The 19,789-nt window shown below is 43.3% G+C and overlaps 1 protein-coding gene across 1 annotated transcript; it reads left to right on the top strand.

Moving 5' to 3' along the window:
- The first annotated feature begins 16,958 nt into the window (after positions 1-16,958).
- FRAT1 (frequently rearranged in advanced T-cell lymphomas) lies at positions 16,959-17,795 on the top strand. The gene has a single exon (XM_006880073.1). The coding sequence runs from the start codon at positions 16,959-16,961 to the stop codon at positions 17,793-17,795; it is 837 nt and encodes a 278-aa protein (XP_006880135.1).
- Positions 17,796-19,789: the final 1,994 nt, after the last annotated feature.

Genomic DNA, 19,789 nt, shown 5'->3' with positions numbered 1-19,789 from the left:
ATACAAAGTTCAGAGATCACTAGAAGACTAATGGAAATAAGACCTGGAAATCACTTGTCTCCTTCTCACTCATGGAATGATGAAAAGTGACCCTGCAAGAAGGCCAAGGTCAAGGGGACCTGAGAAGAGGAGGCAGAATGATGAGCCATTCACCAATACACACACACTCACTTACTCAGAGCCACATACAAATACCAGTGGGCTTGGGGTCAGTTTGACTCAGGGCAACCTTATGTTGCCATATGGTTTTCAGTGACTAGTTTTTTAAAAGTACAACATCAGGGGAGCTCTGGTGGCATAGTGGCGAGGAGCTGCAACTACAATCCCAGAGGCACACGGTTCGAATCCACCAGATGCTCTGCCGGGGAAGGAGGGACAATCTCCTCCTGTACCAGTCAGATCTGATTTGACGGTACACGCACACAAAAATAATTTAAAAAAAAAAAAGTAGAACATCAGCCCTTTCTTCTGATGTTTCTCTGGGAAGATTCAAACCTCCAACCTTTTGATTAGCAACTAAACACACTAGCCATCTGTACTACCCAGGTATTCTCTTATCTACATTCAGATGTAATAATGTTTCACCTGATATTACTTTTTATGTGTGTGTGTGTGTGATTCTCCTTTATCTGTATTTATCATTGTTTAATAAAACTGTCAACATCAGATCAAACCTATGTTACTAAATGAGTGCTTTACGGAAATCAAGAATCTATGGTAGTGCGATGATTACGGTGTTGTGCTAACCAGACATTACTTTTATTATATTTGGTATACACTAATATTGTCTATTCTTTCCTATTTAATTTACTTTATATACTGGTTTAAAAAAAAACCCCAACCCTGTAGATAAACAGGAAACAAATTTATAAAAACTTCTCAGCCTTTACCAATCACATTGAGGGAATGAGTCGCTGGGCTTGAGGACTCCGAATTTTAGGCTAAGGGGACATCAATATCAACTGGCATGACTTAGCCTACAAAGACACTGTTCTACATTCTACTTTCTTTGGTAGCAACTGAGGTCTTAAAAAATATGGGGGACCCTGGAGCATATCATGCTGAGTAGAATATCTCAGTCACAAAAGGACAAGTAATGCATAGCATCACAGTTATAGAGCAGGTCTGACTGACATGGGGGGTTGGGAGGAGAATAGAGTAAGAGTGGATAGATAAAGACCACTGCATTGGAACAGATGAAAGAAAGAACTGTCTGAAATGAATATATCATCAGGCATTATATATACAACAACATCCAAGAAAAAGAGATATATCATTGTAAAGAGAACTGGGGGAGGAGGTAATTGTGCAACAAAGAATGAATTTTTTTTTAAAAAGGGGACTGCAGGAGGGAGAAGGGAGGGTGAAGAGTAAAATGTGCACCAATGAATGGATGAATGTAAATCTAACTTCTCTGTAAATGTTCATTAAAATCACAATTGAAATAATTTAAAAAAAAAAAAAAAGCTTGTCAGTGGTCACCTAAGGTGCACTTGTTGCTCTCTCCTACTTGGGAAAAGAGAAGAACAGAGAAAATAAAAACCCTGTTAATCCAAAGAACTGGTGGACCAGATGAATTTCAGTGTCTACCACCCTTTGACCAGAACTAGCCGGTGCTCTGGTACCACCGCTGACTGCCCAGAAATGGAACCCCAGTAGAAGATCCCTGACAAAGTGGAAGAAAAATGTACAAGAAAATTTAAAACTGTAAAAAAAAAAAAAAGACCACACTTTCTGACAAGAAATTGGTAGAATCTCTAAGACTTAGGTTCTTGGCCACTTATAAAGCCTGGAACTAAAATCACACGCATCACTCCCCTTTCATCTAAACAACATATAGACCTGTAAAGTGGTGAAGAACTCCAGGGAGGTACATGACCCTTAGAATAATCACCTATATATACCTTTGCCCACTAATAAAGCTCAGAAGGCAGGAATGGATAGGAAAACAGAATGCATTAAAATGGGAAACATGCAGGAATGGGAAAGATGCTATTATAACGTGAGGATTATAATCAATGTATTGAAATGTGTATAGTTGTTAAATGGAAAACCAATTTGCTCTGTAAACTTCCACTCAAATCACAAATGCAAGTTATTTTTAAAATTCCTTTTTTTGTGTGTGACAATTAGTTTTATGGTTGTTATTGTGTGCCTTCAAGTCAGAACCGACCTATAGCTGACCCTCCAGCAGGTTTTCAGAGATAAATCAGACAAGAAGAGATTGCTCATCCTTCTGGTGGATTTGAACCATGTGCCTTTAGGATTGCAACTCGGTTTCTAACCACTAGCCCACCAGAGACCTACAATTTACAATAACACTATACCCAGAATGAAGTTCCCAAAATAAATCTGTCAAAAGTAAGATTCAGATTGAGCCATAGAGTTACTCTTTTTTAATATGTTTTATTCTATTTTCAGTGAATGTTTACACAGTAAAGTAGGCTCCTATTTGACAATGTCTATATATACTGTTCCACCACCAAACACTGTCCACCATGGGTAGTAACCATTATCACATTTGACACATCAGTGTCACCGTGTTCAGCTTCACAGTGACCACAAGTTACCTCTGTAAGGCAAGTGTACACACCAGTGTACAACCTAGAAGAATGTTTGACCAGCAACAATTTAAAACAGGACTTAGGGCCACGGATTAGAGTCACCCACCTTTGGCTTGGTAGCATCGCTTTTGGTCCACTAGGCCAACTGGTCTCTCTCTGTGTTGTGAAGCAGGAGTGGCATCCACTTCCGTAAATAGCTTGCCTCCGGAAACCCTATGAACCTGGAGAAAGGATGAAAGTCACGCATGCAAGTGTGGAGGACTTTTGTTCATAGGGTCGCTATGAGTCGCCTACGACTCGACAGCACTTAACAACAAACAACAACATATATACTGTTCAGTGATACTTGTCACATTTTTTATAATGTGTGAAAATTCCCACTATTTCCATTCCAGTTGTTCCGTTTGCATTAATCTAGTTTCCCCGCTTCCTCTTATCTTATGTTTTTGCTTTGGCATAAATGTTGGCATTTGGGCTCTAATTGTTTGGCTTGGTTTGTCGGGGTTTTTGTTTGTTTTTTTAAGGAGCATAGGTAACTCTGGTGGTACAGAGAGTCATGCTGCTAATCCAAAGTCCATGCATCTCTGGAAGTTCAAAGCCACCAAAGGCATCCAGGAAGAAAGATGAGGAGTCTCCTCTTGCAATTTACAGCCTCAGAGACTCACTAGAGGGTCAGCTATGAGTTAATTCCAACTCACCAACATTGAGTTATGTTTCTAAACCAAACCAATCTATTATTTCCCTGAGAGGTGACCAAGTTGGCCTGAACTCATAGAAACCCTATGAACAAAAACCATGCCCAATCCTACGCCGTCTTCACAGTCTTTGTTTAAACCTATTGCTGCAGTCACTGTGTCAGACTTAATGAGATTTCCAAGATGAACTGACATAAGAAATCTGTACATTTTAAAACCTAGAGTTTCATTCGATGTTTCTCTTGTTTGATCGTGTCCCTGATCGGAAAGCTCAGAAGTGGTAGCTGTTGTGGCTATATGCTGTCAAGTCAGAACGGACTCATGGCTGACCCTCCAGCGGGTCTTCAGAGGCAACTACCCACAGAAGAGGACACTGCCCATCTCTCTCCCACGGAGCAGCTAATTAGAACCCCCTGCCTTTGCTTTGACAGCACAGATCCTTGACAATTAGACTGTGAGAGCTCCCTAATTCTTGTGGCCGAAGGGTTTGGGCATGTTGTCAGAAAGGACCAGTCCTTAGAGGAGGATCTCATGCTTAGAAGGGTGAAGGGTCAACACAAGAAAGGAAAATCTTGGTTGAAATGGATTGACACAGTGATTGTGGCACTGGGGGAAGGGGGGTGGATTTAGGTATGTCGGAGATGGTGAGGTTGCCTCAGGATAGAGCAAGGTCCAGAGCCATTGTTCATAGGATTGCCATGATTTGTAGTAATCTCGATGGCACATAATAACAAGGGTAGATGAAGCCATAGTTCATGTAAGTTACTAATCCTATAGACTACAGACGTTCTTCTTTAAGGTTTGATTTTCTTCTTACTTTTCGTTCTAGACAAGTAAAGACACCAGTAGTCTTAGATGGCTGCTCACAAGCTTTTAAGATACCAGACACCACTCACCAAACTAGGACGTAGAACATAAACTTTATGAACTATATAATGCCAATTGACTGAGCTGACCCACGGGAACTATGGTTCTATGCTTTTAAAGCCAGTAAACCAATCCCATGAGGTGTTAGATTATGCTTAAAAGTATCTGTACTTGTAAACCTACAACCAGGAGAAGAAAAAAAATAGATGAATGGGACCTTCTAAGAAGCAAACCCCCATGAACATCCAAAAACTTCTCCAACAGGGTAAAAAGGGAAGCCACAGACTGGGGGAAAATATTTGGTAATGACATGTCTGATAAGGGATTTATATCTAGAATTTATAGAATACTTGTGCACCACAATAAGGTAAACAACTCAATTGCAATTAAGAAGAATGGGAATATTGAGAAGAATGGGAATCCCAGAGCACTTAATTGCATTAATGCAAAACCTATACCTAGATCAGGATGCTGTTGTATGGACAAAGCAAGGAAACGTTGTTGTTGTTGTTGTTGTTGTTGTTGTAGTTGTTATTTTTATGTGCCATTGAGTCACTTGTGACTCATAGCGACCCTATGTACAAGAGCCCTAAACCCTGCTCTAACCTGTGCCAACCTCACCGTCTCATACACACTTACTTAAAATCAATCCATTCACTTACTTAAAATCAATCCATTCCATCAAGGGTCTTCTTCTCCTGCGCTGTCCCTCCACTTTCCCAAACACAATGTCCCTCTCCAAGGACTGGTTCCAAAGAACGTCAGACAAAACTTCAGAATCCTTGACTCCAAGGAGCATTCTCACTTCACCCTCTCCAGGACAAATCTGTTTGTTCTCCTAGCAGTCCATGGTATATTCAACACTATTCTCCAGCACCACAGCTCAAAGATCAATTTTCTATCATTCCAACTCTCCAATGGATAGCACACAATTTCGAAGACTATAGCCCTGATCAGGCGCACCTTAGTCTCCAGCCTGACATCATTGCTCTTAAGTACTCTGCAGAGGTCCCTGACAGCTGACCTTCCCAATGCAATTTGTCTCTTGATTTCCTGGCTGCTGATACCAAGAGTGTTGACTATGGAGCCAAGCAAACTAAAACTATATGGTTTAAAATTAAGAAGGGAGTGTGTCAGTTGTCTCTCCATACCTATTCAATCTGTAGGATGAGCAGATTATTCAAGAAGCTGTATTTGATAAAGAGCAATGTGCCATCAAGGATCGGAGGGAGACTCATCAATAACCTGCATTGTGCAAATAATACAACCTTGCTTGCTGAAAGTAAGATGTCTTATTGCAGAAGGTCAAGGAATACAGCCTTCAAATGGTTTGCATCTCAATGTCATGAAAACAAAGATTCTTACACTGGACTGATATGCAACATCATGACAACTTCATGACATGAAACCATCAACAATTTCATCTTATTTAGATCCACAAATAACACCCTTAGTACCAGCAGTCAGGACATTAGGAGACATATCACACTAGAAAAGTCTGCAGTTAAGGACTTCTCCAAATTATTGAGGAGTAATGATGTCAGTTTGATGACTAAGGTGCATCTGATTCAGGTCATAGTCTTTCCAATCACTTACTATGCATCTGAGAGCCAGACAGTGAATAAGGATGGCAGAAGAACTCATACCTTTGAGGTGTGGGGCTGGAGAAGAGTATTGAACATCCTATGGACTGCTAAAAGAACAAACAAATATATCTTGGAGAGGGTGCTCTTTGGAGGCAAAGATGATGAGGCTTCACTTAACATACTTCAGGCACGTTGCTAGAAGAGGCTATTCCTTGGAGAAGGACATGATGTTTGAAAAGGCAGAGGGTCCATGAAGGAGAAGAAGACCCTTGACCAGGTGGATTGACACAGTGACTGTCTCAATGGGCTCTAATGTCTCAGGAAGTATGAGGATGGGACAGGGTTCAGATGTGTTGTTCATAGGGTCGCTATGGGTCATACTCGACTCAGCAAAAACAATAACAAATCTTTATGGGAAGAGACTGTTCATCTTTCTCCCATGGAGCCACTAGGGGATTCCAACCACAGACTATTTGCCCAGCAGCCCAACAGTTGTACTACCACCACCACAACTCCTTGAATATATTATAGCATTTACCAAGAGTGGTGGTTATTCTTATGTCCTGCTTGGTTAGTGGCATCATTTCCTTTGTTCAAGTTGCACATATTTTTTTACTCAGATTCAATGTAGACTTCCCTATTATCAAAAACAATAGTTGTTTATTATCTCGAGAGCGACTGCTCCTCTCATCTCCTCCCATCCCTAGTAACTGCCATGAATGTTGGTTTCTGTGTTTCTGTACATATCTGTAGTTATCCATCTAGGAGGAAGTGTAAATCAGAATGGCAAAACTTCATCTCACATACTTTGAACATGTTGTCAGAAGGAGACTGTCCTTGGAAAGACACCAAGCTGGGAAAAGTGGAGGGTTAGAGAAAACAAGTAAGTTCCTCAAGAAATGGGTTGGCAAAGTAACTACAACAATGAACTTGAGCATGACGGAGATGATAATAACCCAGATCATGAAAACGACACAAGATAGAGCTCTGTAAATGTCTATTAAAATTAATAAAAAAAGAAAGAAGAAGGGAAAAAAAGCTCTCCATGTTTCTGGCATCAACCTTTTCCCGGATCTAGCAGGATCTTTTTTGGTGATACTGAGACACACACACACACATATCACACCCTCCATAACCCACCTTTTATCTTGTGAAATAAAAGGTGTTCTCAGTAAAATCACAGGAAACTCCCCTCACAACAGATCAGGCTGAGATGGGATTAAGGAGGCTGCATTCCACTTTAATTCCTTTATAAATTATTAGTTTATCAGATCAGGAAGGACCATTACCTAACTTACACATTTCTAAGAACCATGACCTTTCCAAGTAAACACACACTTGGAGGGGAACACAGTTCAATCCATGATTTCAGGTATCCATTTACAAGAGAATAGATAAATTACGTTATACTGATCAAATGAAATATGGCTCAACAACAAAATAAAGCATTCATTCATTCATTGCTGTAGAGTCAGAATTAACTCCTAACTGATCCTCTGCAGGTTTCCAGGCTGTATCTCGCATGGGAGGAGATCACCCACTTTCTCCCATGGAGCTATCAGTGGCCTTGAACCACTAGAGAGGCACAGCTTTCAAGTTAACTGTCTAGTTCCCTATGGACTAGACCACCGAAGCACCAAAGCTCCCTACAATACTACTTGCTGTTGTTGTAGATATTATTGCTATTGTTACTGTTGTTACTCTTCCTTCCAGACAGACTTGTTTGTTCTTTTGGGAGTCCACGGGATATTCAGTATTCTTCCCCAAAACCACAACTCAAAGGCATCAAATTCTTCTGCCATCCTTATTCATTGTCTAACATACAGATGCAAATAAAAAGATCATGGCCTAACAACTATGAGATATCATCTCACCCCAGTCAGAATAGCAAAATTTAATAGAATAGCAAGCAACAAATGCTGGCGAGGTTGTGGAGAAACTGGAAACCTTATTCACTGTTGGTGGAAGTGTGAAATGGTGCAGCAACCACTCTGGAAGGCGGTGTGGCGCTTTCTCAAAAAGTTGCAAATAGAGATACCATTTGACCCAGCAATTCCACTACTGGGAATATACCCCAAAGAGATCATAACTGACACACAAGCAGATATATGCACACCCATGTTTATCACAGCTTTGTTCACAATAGCAAGGAGTTGGAAACAACCTAAGTGCCCATCAACAAACGAATGGATAGAGAAGCTGTGGTATATTCACACAATGAAATACTATGCTGCATTGAAAAATAAGGAACTCATGCAATATTATTCAAAGTGGGTGACCCTGGAGGACATTATGCTGAGTGAAGTATCTCAGTCACAAAAGGACAAATACTGCATGGTACCACTGTTGTAAAACAGGACTGACCTCGGGGTTGGGGGGAGACTGAGAAAGATGGGTCAAATAATGTATACTTCATTGAAACAGATGAGGGAGAAAACTGTTTAAAAGGGATATGTGATTAGGTATTTTTGTCATGACAGGAGTCCAGAGCAAAGGCTGCATAGTGGAGTGGACCTGGGGGGAGGGATTGTAAAACAATGAAAGAATTTTTCTTTTACTTTTCCAAGAGGGGAGTGTACTGGGGGGAAGGGTTGGGAGGGGAGAAAAGTGCAACAATGAATGAATGGAAATCCAAAGTCTGTAAATTTTCATTGAAATTAATAATAAATTAAAAAAAAAAAAGATCATGGCCTAAAAAGGAAAAGATCATAGCCTGAATCAGGTCTTTAAACCAATATTGTTGCTCCTTAGCACCAAGGAGAGGTCTTTGTCAGCAGATTTCCCCAATGCAGCATGTCTTTTGATTTCTTGATTGCTGATACCAAGAGTGTTGACTGTAGATTCCAACAATGACAACGTTGATCATTTCTCCATTTATCATGATGTTGCATATTGACCTAGTGGCATGGATTTTTGTTTTCTTGATGTTGAAATGTAATCCATATTGAAAGCTGTAATCTTTGCCCTTCTGCAGCAAGCATTTCAAGTCCTCCTAGCTTTCAGCAAGTAAGGTTGTATGATCTGCATATTGTCACCTGGAGGTTGTTAATGAGTCTTTCCCTTTATTCTTCAGAGTACAACATCAGTCATTTGCTCCACAAAGAGACTGAATAGGTATGGAGAAAGGATCCAACCCCGATGCACATCTTTCTGTTCTGCTTTGAAGTGTTCTAGGGTTCCTGTCCTTCTCAATGTTATTCACAATTTGTAATCATTCACACATTCAAATGTCTCTGCATAATCAATAAAATACAAGTAAACATCCTTCTTGTACTCTCAGCCAAGATGCATCTGACATCAACAATGATATCCTCCATTCCCAGGCCTCTTCTAAAGCCAGCTTAAATGTCTGGAAGTTTCCTTTTGATGTATTGTCCCGGCCATTTATAAATAATCTTCAGCAAGACTTTACATGCGACATTAATGATATTGTTCATAATTTCCACACTTTGTGGGGTAATATTTTCTTTTTGAATGAGAACAAATATAGATCTCCTCCAGTCAATTGGCCAGGTAGCTGTCTTCCGAATTTCTCAGCATAAACAAATGAGCATGTCCAGGACTGCCTCTGTTTGTTAAAAACCTCAATGGGTCTTCCATCAACTGTTGGAACCTTATCTTTTTGTCAAAGCTTTCAATATAGCTTGAACTTTATTATAATTGGTTCTTGAACATAGGCTACTTCCTGAAATGGTTCAGTATTGACTAGTTTGTATAGTGACTGTGTATTCCTTCCATCTTTTTTTGATGTTTCCTGTGTGATTCAATTATTTTGCTCATAGACTCTTTCAATATTGCAACTCAAGGCTTGAATTTGTTCTTCAGTTCTTTACGTTTGAGAAATGCCAATCATGTTCTTTGCTTTTGGTTTTCCGAGTCCAGCTTTGTACATTTAATTATAATTATCTTCTCAAACTGCCCTTTGAAATCTTCTATTCACCTCTCTTTTTTATCCTCTCTTTCTTTTTAAGCCAGTCAAATTTGGCAGTGGGGGGTTGTATACCAGCTTTAGTTGCACTAATAGTTTATGATAACCCACTACCATCGGACCAGCCCTGTTCATGTCTCTTATTTCAGTATTTCTTTCCTTTGTTTTGGCTTCTTTACATTCTAATGCAAGTTTCAGAATCTCATCTGACATTCATTTTGGTCGTTTCTCTTAGGTCTTCCGCACTGGACGTAAGGCCAAGGACTCAAGGAAGGGGCCAGAGAAAGAAAGGAAACTAAAGAAGCTTTATTAAGGGGTCGCCCGGGCGGGATTCCTTGGTCTGCAGAGAGAGAAACAGGGAGAGGGAAAGACCAGGGAAATACCGTGCCCTAAAGTGGATTAGAGCAGGTTTTATAGTAAGGGTCTTTAGGGAGGGAAGGGAGGGACATCCCATTGTGGTTAAACCAGGTGAGTGGTCTTCTAGGGAGGGAAAGGAGGGACACTCCATGGTAGCTGAGGCTGTTCACCCCCTTTTTTTTAGTGTTATCTAGTTTTTATTTCAGTCATAAATTTGTCTGCAATCCAGCTAACCTTGTAGAGAAATAAAGCATGGAACCCAAAGAACTGTAGCAAGAGCACAAAGATTAAAAGGTACTGCAAGCACACTGGGGGTCGCAAGGTGATTTCTGGAATGATGTGGTGATTAAGAGAAAACATGAAATACAGATCATAATTAGAGCTGTCCACAGTCAGCAATGGTGATCTTCTTGCTGGTCTTGCCATTCCTGGACCTGAAGCGCTCCATGGCTTCCACAATGTTCATGCCTTCTTTCACCTTGCCAAAGACTACATGCTTGCCATCCAACCATTCAGTCTTAGCAGTACAGATAAAAACCTGGGAACCGTTTGTATTGGGTCCAGCATTTGCCATGGACAGGATGCCAGGACCTGTGTGCTTCAGGATGAAGTTCTCATCATCAAACTTCTCCCATAGATGGACTTGCCACCAGTACCATTATGGCGTGTGAAGTCTCCACCCTGGCACATGAACCCAGGAATGATTCTGTGAAAGCAGGAACCCTTGTAACCAAATCCTTTCTCCCCAGTACTCAGAGCACAGAAGTTTTCTGCTGTCTTTGGGACTTTATCTGCAAACAGCTCAAAGGAGACGCGACCTAAAGGTTCACCATCGGCGGTGATGTCGAAGTACACGACAGGATTGACCATGGCTGGGGCAAGCGTAACAAACAACTATACTGCTGAGGCGACAGTGTCTGCAAAGCTGTTCACCCCCTTTGTTGACATGTTGACATTCCTTGAATCCTTTGTTCTCCCTTTTTTTTTTTTTGGGAAAAAAAAGGTGGTTTATTTTGTTTCTTAGTCATGGTGTCATTGTGGGAAAGAACACAGAGTGGGGAGGGCAAGTGGGAATCAAATATTTTTGGGAGGAGGCCGAAACTTCCCAGAATCACCTTGGTTCTGGCCTGACAGTTTCCTCCTTCCTGTATTTATAAGAACCTTTTGCTTTCTTCATGTCTGATATCTTTCATGTTGTTCCACAACTCATCTGGCCTTTGCTCATTAGTGTTCAATGCATCAAATCTATTCTTTTTTTTTCCTCTTTATTTTCTATTGATTTGCATATGATAATTGACTTACCTTGTGTTTCATTCACTCACATTGTGTTTTACTCAATCTTTCATTTACATTGCGTTTCATGCAATCATTTATACACATTGTATTGAATATAGTTAGTTACTATTGAGCTATGTCTATTATTATCCCATCTTTTTGAGTCCTCATTGAACTTTCCTACTCCTTCATCTCCTGTCCCCTTCTGCCCAATAAATTCTGGTATCCTATTGATTTCCAACTTTCCTCTTTTTCCATCTCCTTACCCTTTTGGACATTTATACACATCCACACCTTACTAGTTATCCTTCACTTTTTATGATAATTGTCGTATGCAGTATTTGTCCTTTATGAGACCGAGTTAGTTCACTCAGCATAATGCTGTCTAGACTCTCCCATATCATACAGTATTTTATGAAGTCATTGTTCCTTACTGCTGCATAGTATTCGATTGTGTGAATATTCCACAATTTTTCAATCCATCTGTTAATGGGAATTTGGTATGCTTCCACTTTCTTCCTATTGTGAATAATGCTGTTATGAACATAGGTAAACATATGTCCATTTTCAGTTCTAATTTCCCTGGTGTATATTCCTATAAGTAGAACACCTGGGTCATATGGGATTTCTATGTTCAGCTTTTTGAGGAAATGTCAAACTGCCTTTTTACAATCCCACCAGCAAAGCATAAGAGTTCCACATTCTCTCCAACATTTATTGCTTGGTATTCTGTTACACTTTGCTACTGCTCCTGGGGGGAGATGGCATCCCACTGCTGTTTTTCAAATCTGTTCTTGAGATGGTATTCAGTTGGAATAGACTTAATGTCTTCTTTTGGCTCTAGGGATTTTACTATTAATAGATATTAAATTCTTTACCACTAAGTCAATCCTAACTCATAATAATCAGTATGTTACAAAGCAGAACTGCTTATTAAGTTTTGACTGTGATGGAAGTATATCATCAGGCTGTTAAAAACAGTATATTATTTAGAAGTTCTAGAACTAGCATCTATGGTGGGGAGGAAAATGTGAATTAGTAGCGGGCACAAAGACTGTTATGATTAAAGGGTTAAGGGAAATTTCTGGGGTGATGGAAAAGCTGTCTTGTTTTGGTTGGCAAGTACAATGGTATATACCATCGGTAAGATGAACGATAGCATAGTGCACAAAGATATATACCATTAGTAAGACTCATTTAATTGAGCCCGTAAGATCTACATTTTATTATATGTAAATTATACCTTGACAAAAAAATGTATTACAGTATGCAAAATTATACATAGAGAACACATAATCTGGGGAATGTTTATAAAAGAAGACCTGAAGAAAATTTGCCAACTGTTACGAATAGTTAAATCTAGGTGTGCAGTTATGAGAGTTTTATTTCTGTATTGTCCCTGTAGGTCACTCAAACTAACTCAGGACCCCTGGTCATTCTGTTTCTACAGACATAGACACTGCCATGACAATGACACCCAGGAAGGGCAGTCCTCAACAAAGCTGTCAGGTCAGACAATCCAGAATGTTCTACCACTCAAGAAATAAGAACTGGATGTGATGACAGCAATGACTGAGTTCAAACTGTGAGAAAATTAAATGAAAGTTGGGGCATTTTTCACTTGAATGACTGAATAGAATCAGGAAAACTTTCTCCAAATATGTGAAAACAGAAGAGGTTTCAGGGTCATTTGCTATAGAACCGGCTGGAAGAGAGGGCAGTAGGAAATGGGAAAGACATGGTTGTCCAAAGCGATGAGTATCTGCTTACTTGAAAAGTATGTTCAGCAACCATCCCCTCTGAAGTAATAACACTTAAGTACAGTTTTGAGGATTTCACTCAGCTCCTCCATACTATCCAATTGTGAGAGGTCCTCAACCAAGGAGCCTCCCGCCTCTCCCCTCCAGGGGCATATCAACCATGATGACTATACAAGAGATTTTTAACTTTTAAATGAAGCCAGGTAAGGACAAAAATTGGTTTCAGTCTTAGCACTTGGTCACTTAGTCCCAGAAGAGTCTGTTCTTTAATTGTTATCTGGATTCTTAAGAAAGCCAGATGGTATATAGTTAAGCACTCAGCTGCAATGAAAGGTTGGTAGTTCAAACCCACCAACAGCTCTGAGGAAGAAATAAGAGGAAGTCTGCTTCAGTGAAGATTTATAGACTTAGAAAGTCTGTACAGCAATTCTACTCTGTCTTTTAGAGTGGCTTGAATGGTTTCCAATTTTCAGTTTTTAAAAAATTTAAACAAAAGGTTTATTCTGAGAAGTTACTCCATATGCATATAGAGAGACTGTACTGATTCCAGAAAAGGCAAATGGCTCAAAGTTAGTTAGGAACTAAAAACAGTATATAAATAACTAACTATAAATAGTATATACAGTACTAACTATAAATAGCTCATAAAGAGAAGAAAAACTAAAACACACTACCATGGAGTCAGAACTGACTCAGAACTGACCCACCAGCAAGTTTTTAGAGATGAAATTGTACGGGAGGAAAATGCCCATTCAAAATCACTAGTGAATTCAAAACACCATGGCCCATCTTCAGTTTCCAAATTGCTTTAAATTAGAGGTTCCCCAAATCCAACACACTGTTAATCAAAAAGGCCAAATTTACCTGTCTTAACTACTCTAAATAAGTTTTCCCAAAGCCTCATGAACTGTTAATCACAATGGCTGATCTTCTGCTGACTAGCTGCTTTAAATAAGAGGCTCCCAGGCTCTTTCTTTTCCCAGAGACTATTCCTGGCTTCAAACTGCTGACCCTTCAGTTAGCATCTCAATATATTATTATAACCAGAGATCTCTTTAAACAATTTTACAGATATATCATTTATATCTAACACAATGTGGTAAATGATAAAAGAAAAATTCCATTAATATCACATGGGGGTAAAAAACCAAAACAAAAAAAACCCCAAAACTGCTGGAAGTGACAGGGAACTGCCAGGAGTTCAAGCCGAGCTTAGAAGACACTGTGGCACCAAGAGTATCACTGTACATGCCAGATGGATCCTGGCTGAAATAAGAAAATAACAGAAGAATGTCTGTGTTTTATTGACTATGCAAAGGCCTTTGACTGTGTGGAACACAACAAACTGTGGCTAACATTAGGAAGAATGGCAGAACACTTAATTGTGTTCATGCAAAATCTATACCTAAATCAAAAGCTGTTGTCCACACAGGAGCAAGGGAACACTGCACAGTCTAAAATCAAGAAGGGTATATGTCTCTGCAGCTCTGCAACTGCATCCCTGCCCATCCTCACCCTTCTGCCCCAACCCTCACCTCCTTGTACCCCCAATTTGTTTTTTCCCAATAAAAATTAAAAAAAAAAGAAGGGTATATGTCAGAGTTGTATCCTTTCTCCAAACCTATTCAATCTATATGCTAAGCAAATAATTCATGAAGCCAGATTCTATGAAGAATGTGGCATCAGGATCAGAGGAAGACTCATCAACAACCTGCGTAATGTAGATGACACAACCTTGCTTGGCAAAGTGAGGAGGGTCCAAAATGCTTGCTACAGAGGATCGAAGACTACATCCTTCAGTATGGATTAGATCTCAACCTCAAGAAACAGCCTTCAGTATAGATTAGATCAAGAAAGAAAAGGTCCTTATCACCAGGCCAATATGCAACAACATGATAGATGGAGAAAGGATTGAAACTTATCAATGACTTCATCTTGCTTGGATCCACAATCAACATCCTTGGTGCCAAGAGTCAGGAAATCAAGAGATATATTGTTTTGGGCAAGTCTCCTGTTAAGAACCTCTCCAAAATACTGAAGAGCAATCATGTCAGTTTGAAGACTACTGTGCACCTGATTTAGGCCATGGTCTTCTCAATTACTAGCTATGCCTCTGAGAGCTGCTGGACAACAAATATGGATGACAGAAGAAGAATTGAACTGGGGTGTCAGATAAGAGTACTGAGTATCTCATGAACTGCCAAGTACAAGCAGGTATGTCCTAGAAAAGGTGTTACTAGAGTGCTCCCTGGAAGCAAGGAGCTTCATCTTTGAACAAGTTGCTTGGAGAGTCTATTTCCTGGGAAGGGATATCATGCTTGGAAAGCTGGAGGGTTGGTAAAAGGGAGAAAAACCCACAATAAAGTGGATTGATATGGTGACTGCAGCAATGGACTGAAATGTATCTATCTGAGATGATAAGGATGACACAAGATAGGGCAGGGTTCAGGTCTGTTGTTCATAGGGTTGCTATGAATCGTACTTGACTCGATAGCACCTAACAACTTATATAGAATAAATTTCACTCATTTGATGATTACATTAGATTATTTTTAGTGAATTTACTGAGTTGTGCAACCAAGAGTGTCATCCATTTTTAGAATATTTCCACCACTCAGATACAATCCAAGGAAGAACCCTCGCAGTGCTGCGGCTGCATCGGTCAGCAGTTCAAACCACCAGCCACTTGAAGAGGAAAGACTTGATAGTCCACTTGTGGTTCCCAGACTTAGAAACCCTATGAGGAAATTTTATTTTGTCCTAAGGATTACTAAGAGCCAGAATCGAGTTCAAGGTAGTGTTTTGTATTTTTATGGCTTGATAACAATTGTGCCTAGTTGGCTTTTAAAGGTAGGTGGACTAAAAGTTTACCTACAAGTGCAGTGTTTGAAAGTGAAGCACGAAGGACTTGGAATTCTGAATAGTGGTTCAAAGCCCCCCAAGTAACATGAAACTAAAGGATCATTTTCTACCCTTCTGGTTAAAAATGAAGTCTAGGTTAACTATCTAGTCAATCATAATAGTTAAAGAGTTAAGCTTATCCACATTTCCATTTCCATCCAAACAACTCTCCATTCTCCTCTCCTGCGACGCCCTGAAAGTTAATCTTCCAGTACTAGTCAGATGAATCTGTCTTAAAAGAGCATTCTAGCTCACAGCCCCCTCCCAGGCCCGCCAACCTCCTAGGTCTCTGATGAAGCCGGCCCTGGTCTAGGTTCTTGATCGAGCATTATATAAATGTGTGGTCTTTCTTTGCCATTTTCAAATCTGCCACACTCACCAGCGCCTTTCATCTGTTAGTTTCGGTTCGGTAAACCTCCAGCCAGGTCCTTGGCCAGTTTCCCCCTCCAGTCACGCACCTCTCTCCTCACTCCCCAGGTGCCAGCATCTAAGACCTCGAAAATGCAAAGCCACCAGAAGAACTGTTGCGTCCAGAGGAGGGGTGTGTGTAGGTGTGTGTAAGTGTATGTGCTCGTGTGTGGAAGAAACCAACGGGTTTCACGTCGGTGTCTATCTTCGGGAAATGCCCATCACTGCCAGCCGAGTAAGAGAAGACCGGCTCCCCAGTGCGCTGGCGCAATCAGCACTCAGCCCTCCAGAGCTCAGAGGCATCAGGGCTTCATCCTGAACCGCAGTCCTGCAGGCGTCCTGTCCCCCAATGACTGGCCACCCCTATCCCGGGTGCAGTGGTAGGGTCCGACACTACGTCACCCATTGTTTACAAATCAAGGCGAGCCGGTAGGATTCCGGCTCCCGCGGCTGCTGGCGCGCGGCTAGCGCCAGGCGGGCTCCGGCTTCCGCGTCCGCCCTGGCCCCCCGGCTCCGGCCTTAGCACCGCGCCCGGCTCTGCCGCGGCCCACCGAGCCTGGAGAGAAGCCGAGTGGCCAGCGGAGCCAGCAGAACTCCGGGTGCCCGGGCAGAGGGCCATGCCGTGCCGGAGGGAGGAGGAAGAGGAAGCCAGCGAGGAAGCGGAGGGGGAGGAAGAAGAGGAGAGCAGCGTCCTCCTGCTGGAGCAGTCGGTGACGCTGGGCGGCTCGGGCGAAGTGGACCGGTTGGTGGCCCAGATCGGCGAGGCGCTGCAGCTGGACGCGTCCCAGGACAGACCGGCCTCCCCGTGCGCACCGCCCGGGCCGCCGCTGCAGCCCCCTCGACCCCTGCCCGCGGTGCCGGCGGACAAGGCCCGGTCCCCGGCCCTGCCTCTGTTTCTGTCGCCTGCGCCCTCGTCGACCGAAGCCGCCGGTCCGGGAGCCCTGCGCTGCACCCTCGGGGACCGCGGCCGCGTGCGGGGCCGGGCTGCGCCCTACTGCGTGGCGGAGCTCACCGCCGGCACCGGCGCGCTGCAGCTGCTATCCCCCCAGGCCGGCTTTGATGGGCCTCAGGGATCCGACAAGCCCGGCGCCCCGCAGCCGCTGTCTGGCCCCTGCCGGCGAGGTTGGCTCCGTGGTGCTGCCTCCTCCCGCCGCCTGCAACAGAGACGCGGGCCCCAATCGGAAGCCCGCACCAGTGACGACGACCCGCACCGGCTCCTGCAGCAGCTAGTGCTCTCCGGGAACCTCATCAAGGAGGCGGTGCGGAGGCTTCACTCGAGACGGCTGCAGCTCCAAGCAAAGCTTCCCCAACGCCCGCCCCTGGGACCCGTGGCGACGGCCCCAGCGCATGAGCCCCTTTCGCCCCGCAACCCTCGAGCAGCTTTTAGTGACCCTGGCACGTCCAGGAGGAGCGCACCGCTCAGGGCTGCGGACCTTCTTGTCCCTGGCAGCTAACACTCCTCGGGTGCCCACAGCGCCAGCCTCTGAGGGCTTAAGGTCCCCTGGAAGCTGCAGTTCTGCCCAAAGCTGGTGAACTCGCGCTTTTATAAGCTGGAAAAATAAGCTAATGAAGAGGCAGACTCAAAATCTCGCCCAGTTTCCTCGGGAAGCTGAGGGAGAACACCTCTTTGAAATGCAGGCCCTATTTAACGCAGGTTACAGTTCGCACCCCAAGATTACAGTCCTGGTAAAACAAACCTGTACTGGTGGCAAAGCGTGCTGCCCTCCTGGAGACTCAAGGACCCTCTAGTCAAGTGGCCCCAGTCCATCCTTCTCAAGACTTCAGAGCTGGAGAAGGATGCTGGCCAAGACAGGGCCTCAACACCCTCCAGCCGGTCTCACTGGGCTCTGGCTGGAAGATATCCCAGTTACTTGATTGACTTTTTCAGGGCTGGTTCCTGATGCATTTGGGGGAAGAAATAGGAGTACCCCAAACTGCCAGACTTGAACATTTGTATTGGGGGGAGGGGGAGGCTTATGTCTTTAGAGGTGCTCGTTCTTAATACAAAACGCATGTAATGTGAAACGAACCTTTAGGGATTGAATAGAAGTAGCCTTTTTTTCCTTGCACCTTCTTAGCTCCGCACATCCTTGGTGGAAGGCTGTGTGTCTAGGGTAGGAAAGTACTGGTGCCAGGGGCACAGGAGATGTGGAGTGACAGCCAGGTAGGGTGAGGCGCGCAGTAGTCCTCATAAGAGCATGGTAACAGCCTGGAGTTTAAGGTCGGTTTCTGGGGCGCTCCGAAGGTTTTGAGGGGCGCCAGGCTGGCAGAGGAGCTGCGGGATTGTGCCTGTACTCCTGGAAGATCACGGTGTTTTGCAATTGCTGAAGTCTGCTGAGGACACTGAGCACCACTACCACCGCGGGTGTGGTGAGGCGGGGCCGAGCCAGGCGCCGCTGCTTCCCACGGGGCGGGCGGTCGCCCCTGGCCACCCTCCCGGCTGCACCGGACACTTGCCCTGAAGCATGCCCCCCCACACCCGCGTCCTTCTGCCCCTCGGCGCCTCTGCTGTCCTACTGAAGCGAATGTCGCTGGCGTTCCTAGGGGCCCGGGCTGGGGACTTGGGAGAGGCCACGTGACAGCCACTCCAGGGACACAGCCTAACACACAGCAGCTTATAATGGGCTCTCCGGGACCATTTGCAATAACAGCTGCCATTCCCTGGGTAGATGGAGTTGATTTTCTCCTCCTACCCCTCCCCCAGCCATGCCCGCTCTCTTTTGTAAGTGAGGGGAAACCGGGTAGAAAAGGAGACCCTCCAAACGGTGAAGCTGCAGGCTTGGCCTTTGTGAACCGTGCTGAGGGGCTTGGAGCATGCTGCTTGCTCTGAGGGAGCAAACCCCTTCATGTTCTAATTTTGTAAGATTCAATAGTTTGTCCATCATCCAGATGTGGCTATTGACATAACTACACTTCGCACCGGAGTGTCTGAAACTGTGGCTGTCCTGATCATAGGATTTTATCTTAAGTCTGTTTTGAATAAATGTGTTGGGTTTTTTGTTTGGTTTTATCCTTGCTGTCAGCAGGAAAGCAGTACAGAGCACAATTCTCTGATCTCCCTAACATGAAAACACCTGAAATCCCTGTCAGCCAGGCTTTGCCCATGGTAATTAGAGCGCCTTTGTGTCTGAGGATCTCACGCGTTAGACAGGGTCTGCGCCTGGGTGTGTATTGGTCCTGGCATGAAATTAAATGAAAGTGAGGTCACATTTTGGACCAATCCCATTCACTCTAGCCTCAAGAGTCATTTGGATTGCTGGTTAGTAATGAAGATATTTTATGGAGTGCCTCTGCCTATTAGCTAAGGCCATCAATCATATCACTCATCACAGACTGGGAAATCACTTTTTCTTTCTACTGCAGTCATTAAAGTGTTTGGGTGGTGCAAGGCTGATGCTCAGCTACTAACTCGGGAGCACTGAGGGCTTAGTGTAAGGAGATGTGTTGG

Source organism: Elephantulus edwardii, unplaced genomic scaffold (assembly GCF_000299155.1).
Source record: "Elephantulus edwardii isolate Elephantulus edwardi_28Jun2011 unplaced genomic scaffold, EleEdw1.0 scaffold00006, whole genome shotgun sequence".
In the NCBI taxonomy this organism is placed as follows: domain Eukaryota; kingdom Metazoa; phylum Chordata; class Mammalia; order Macroscelidea; family Macroscelididae; genus Elephantulus; species Elephantulus edwardii.
Note: the sequence above shows the minus strand (reverse complement) of the source record. Positions and strands in the feature narration are given on the sequence as shown.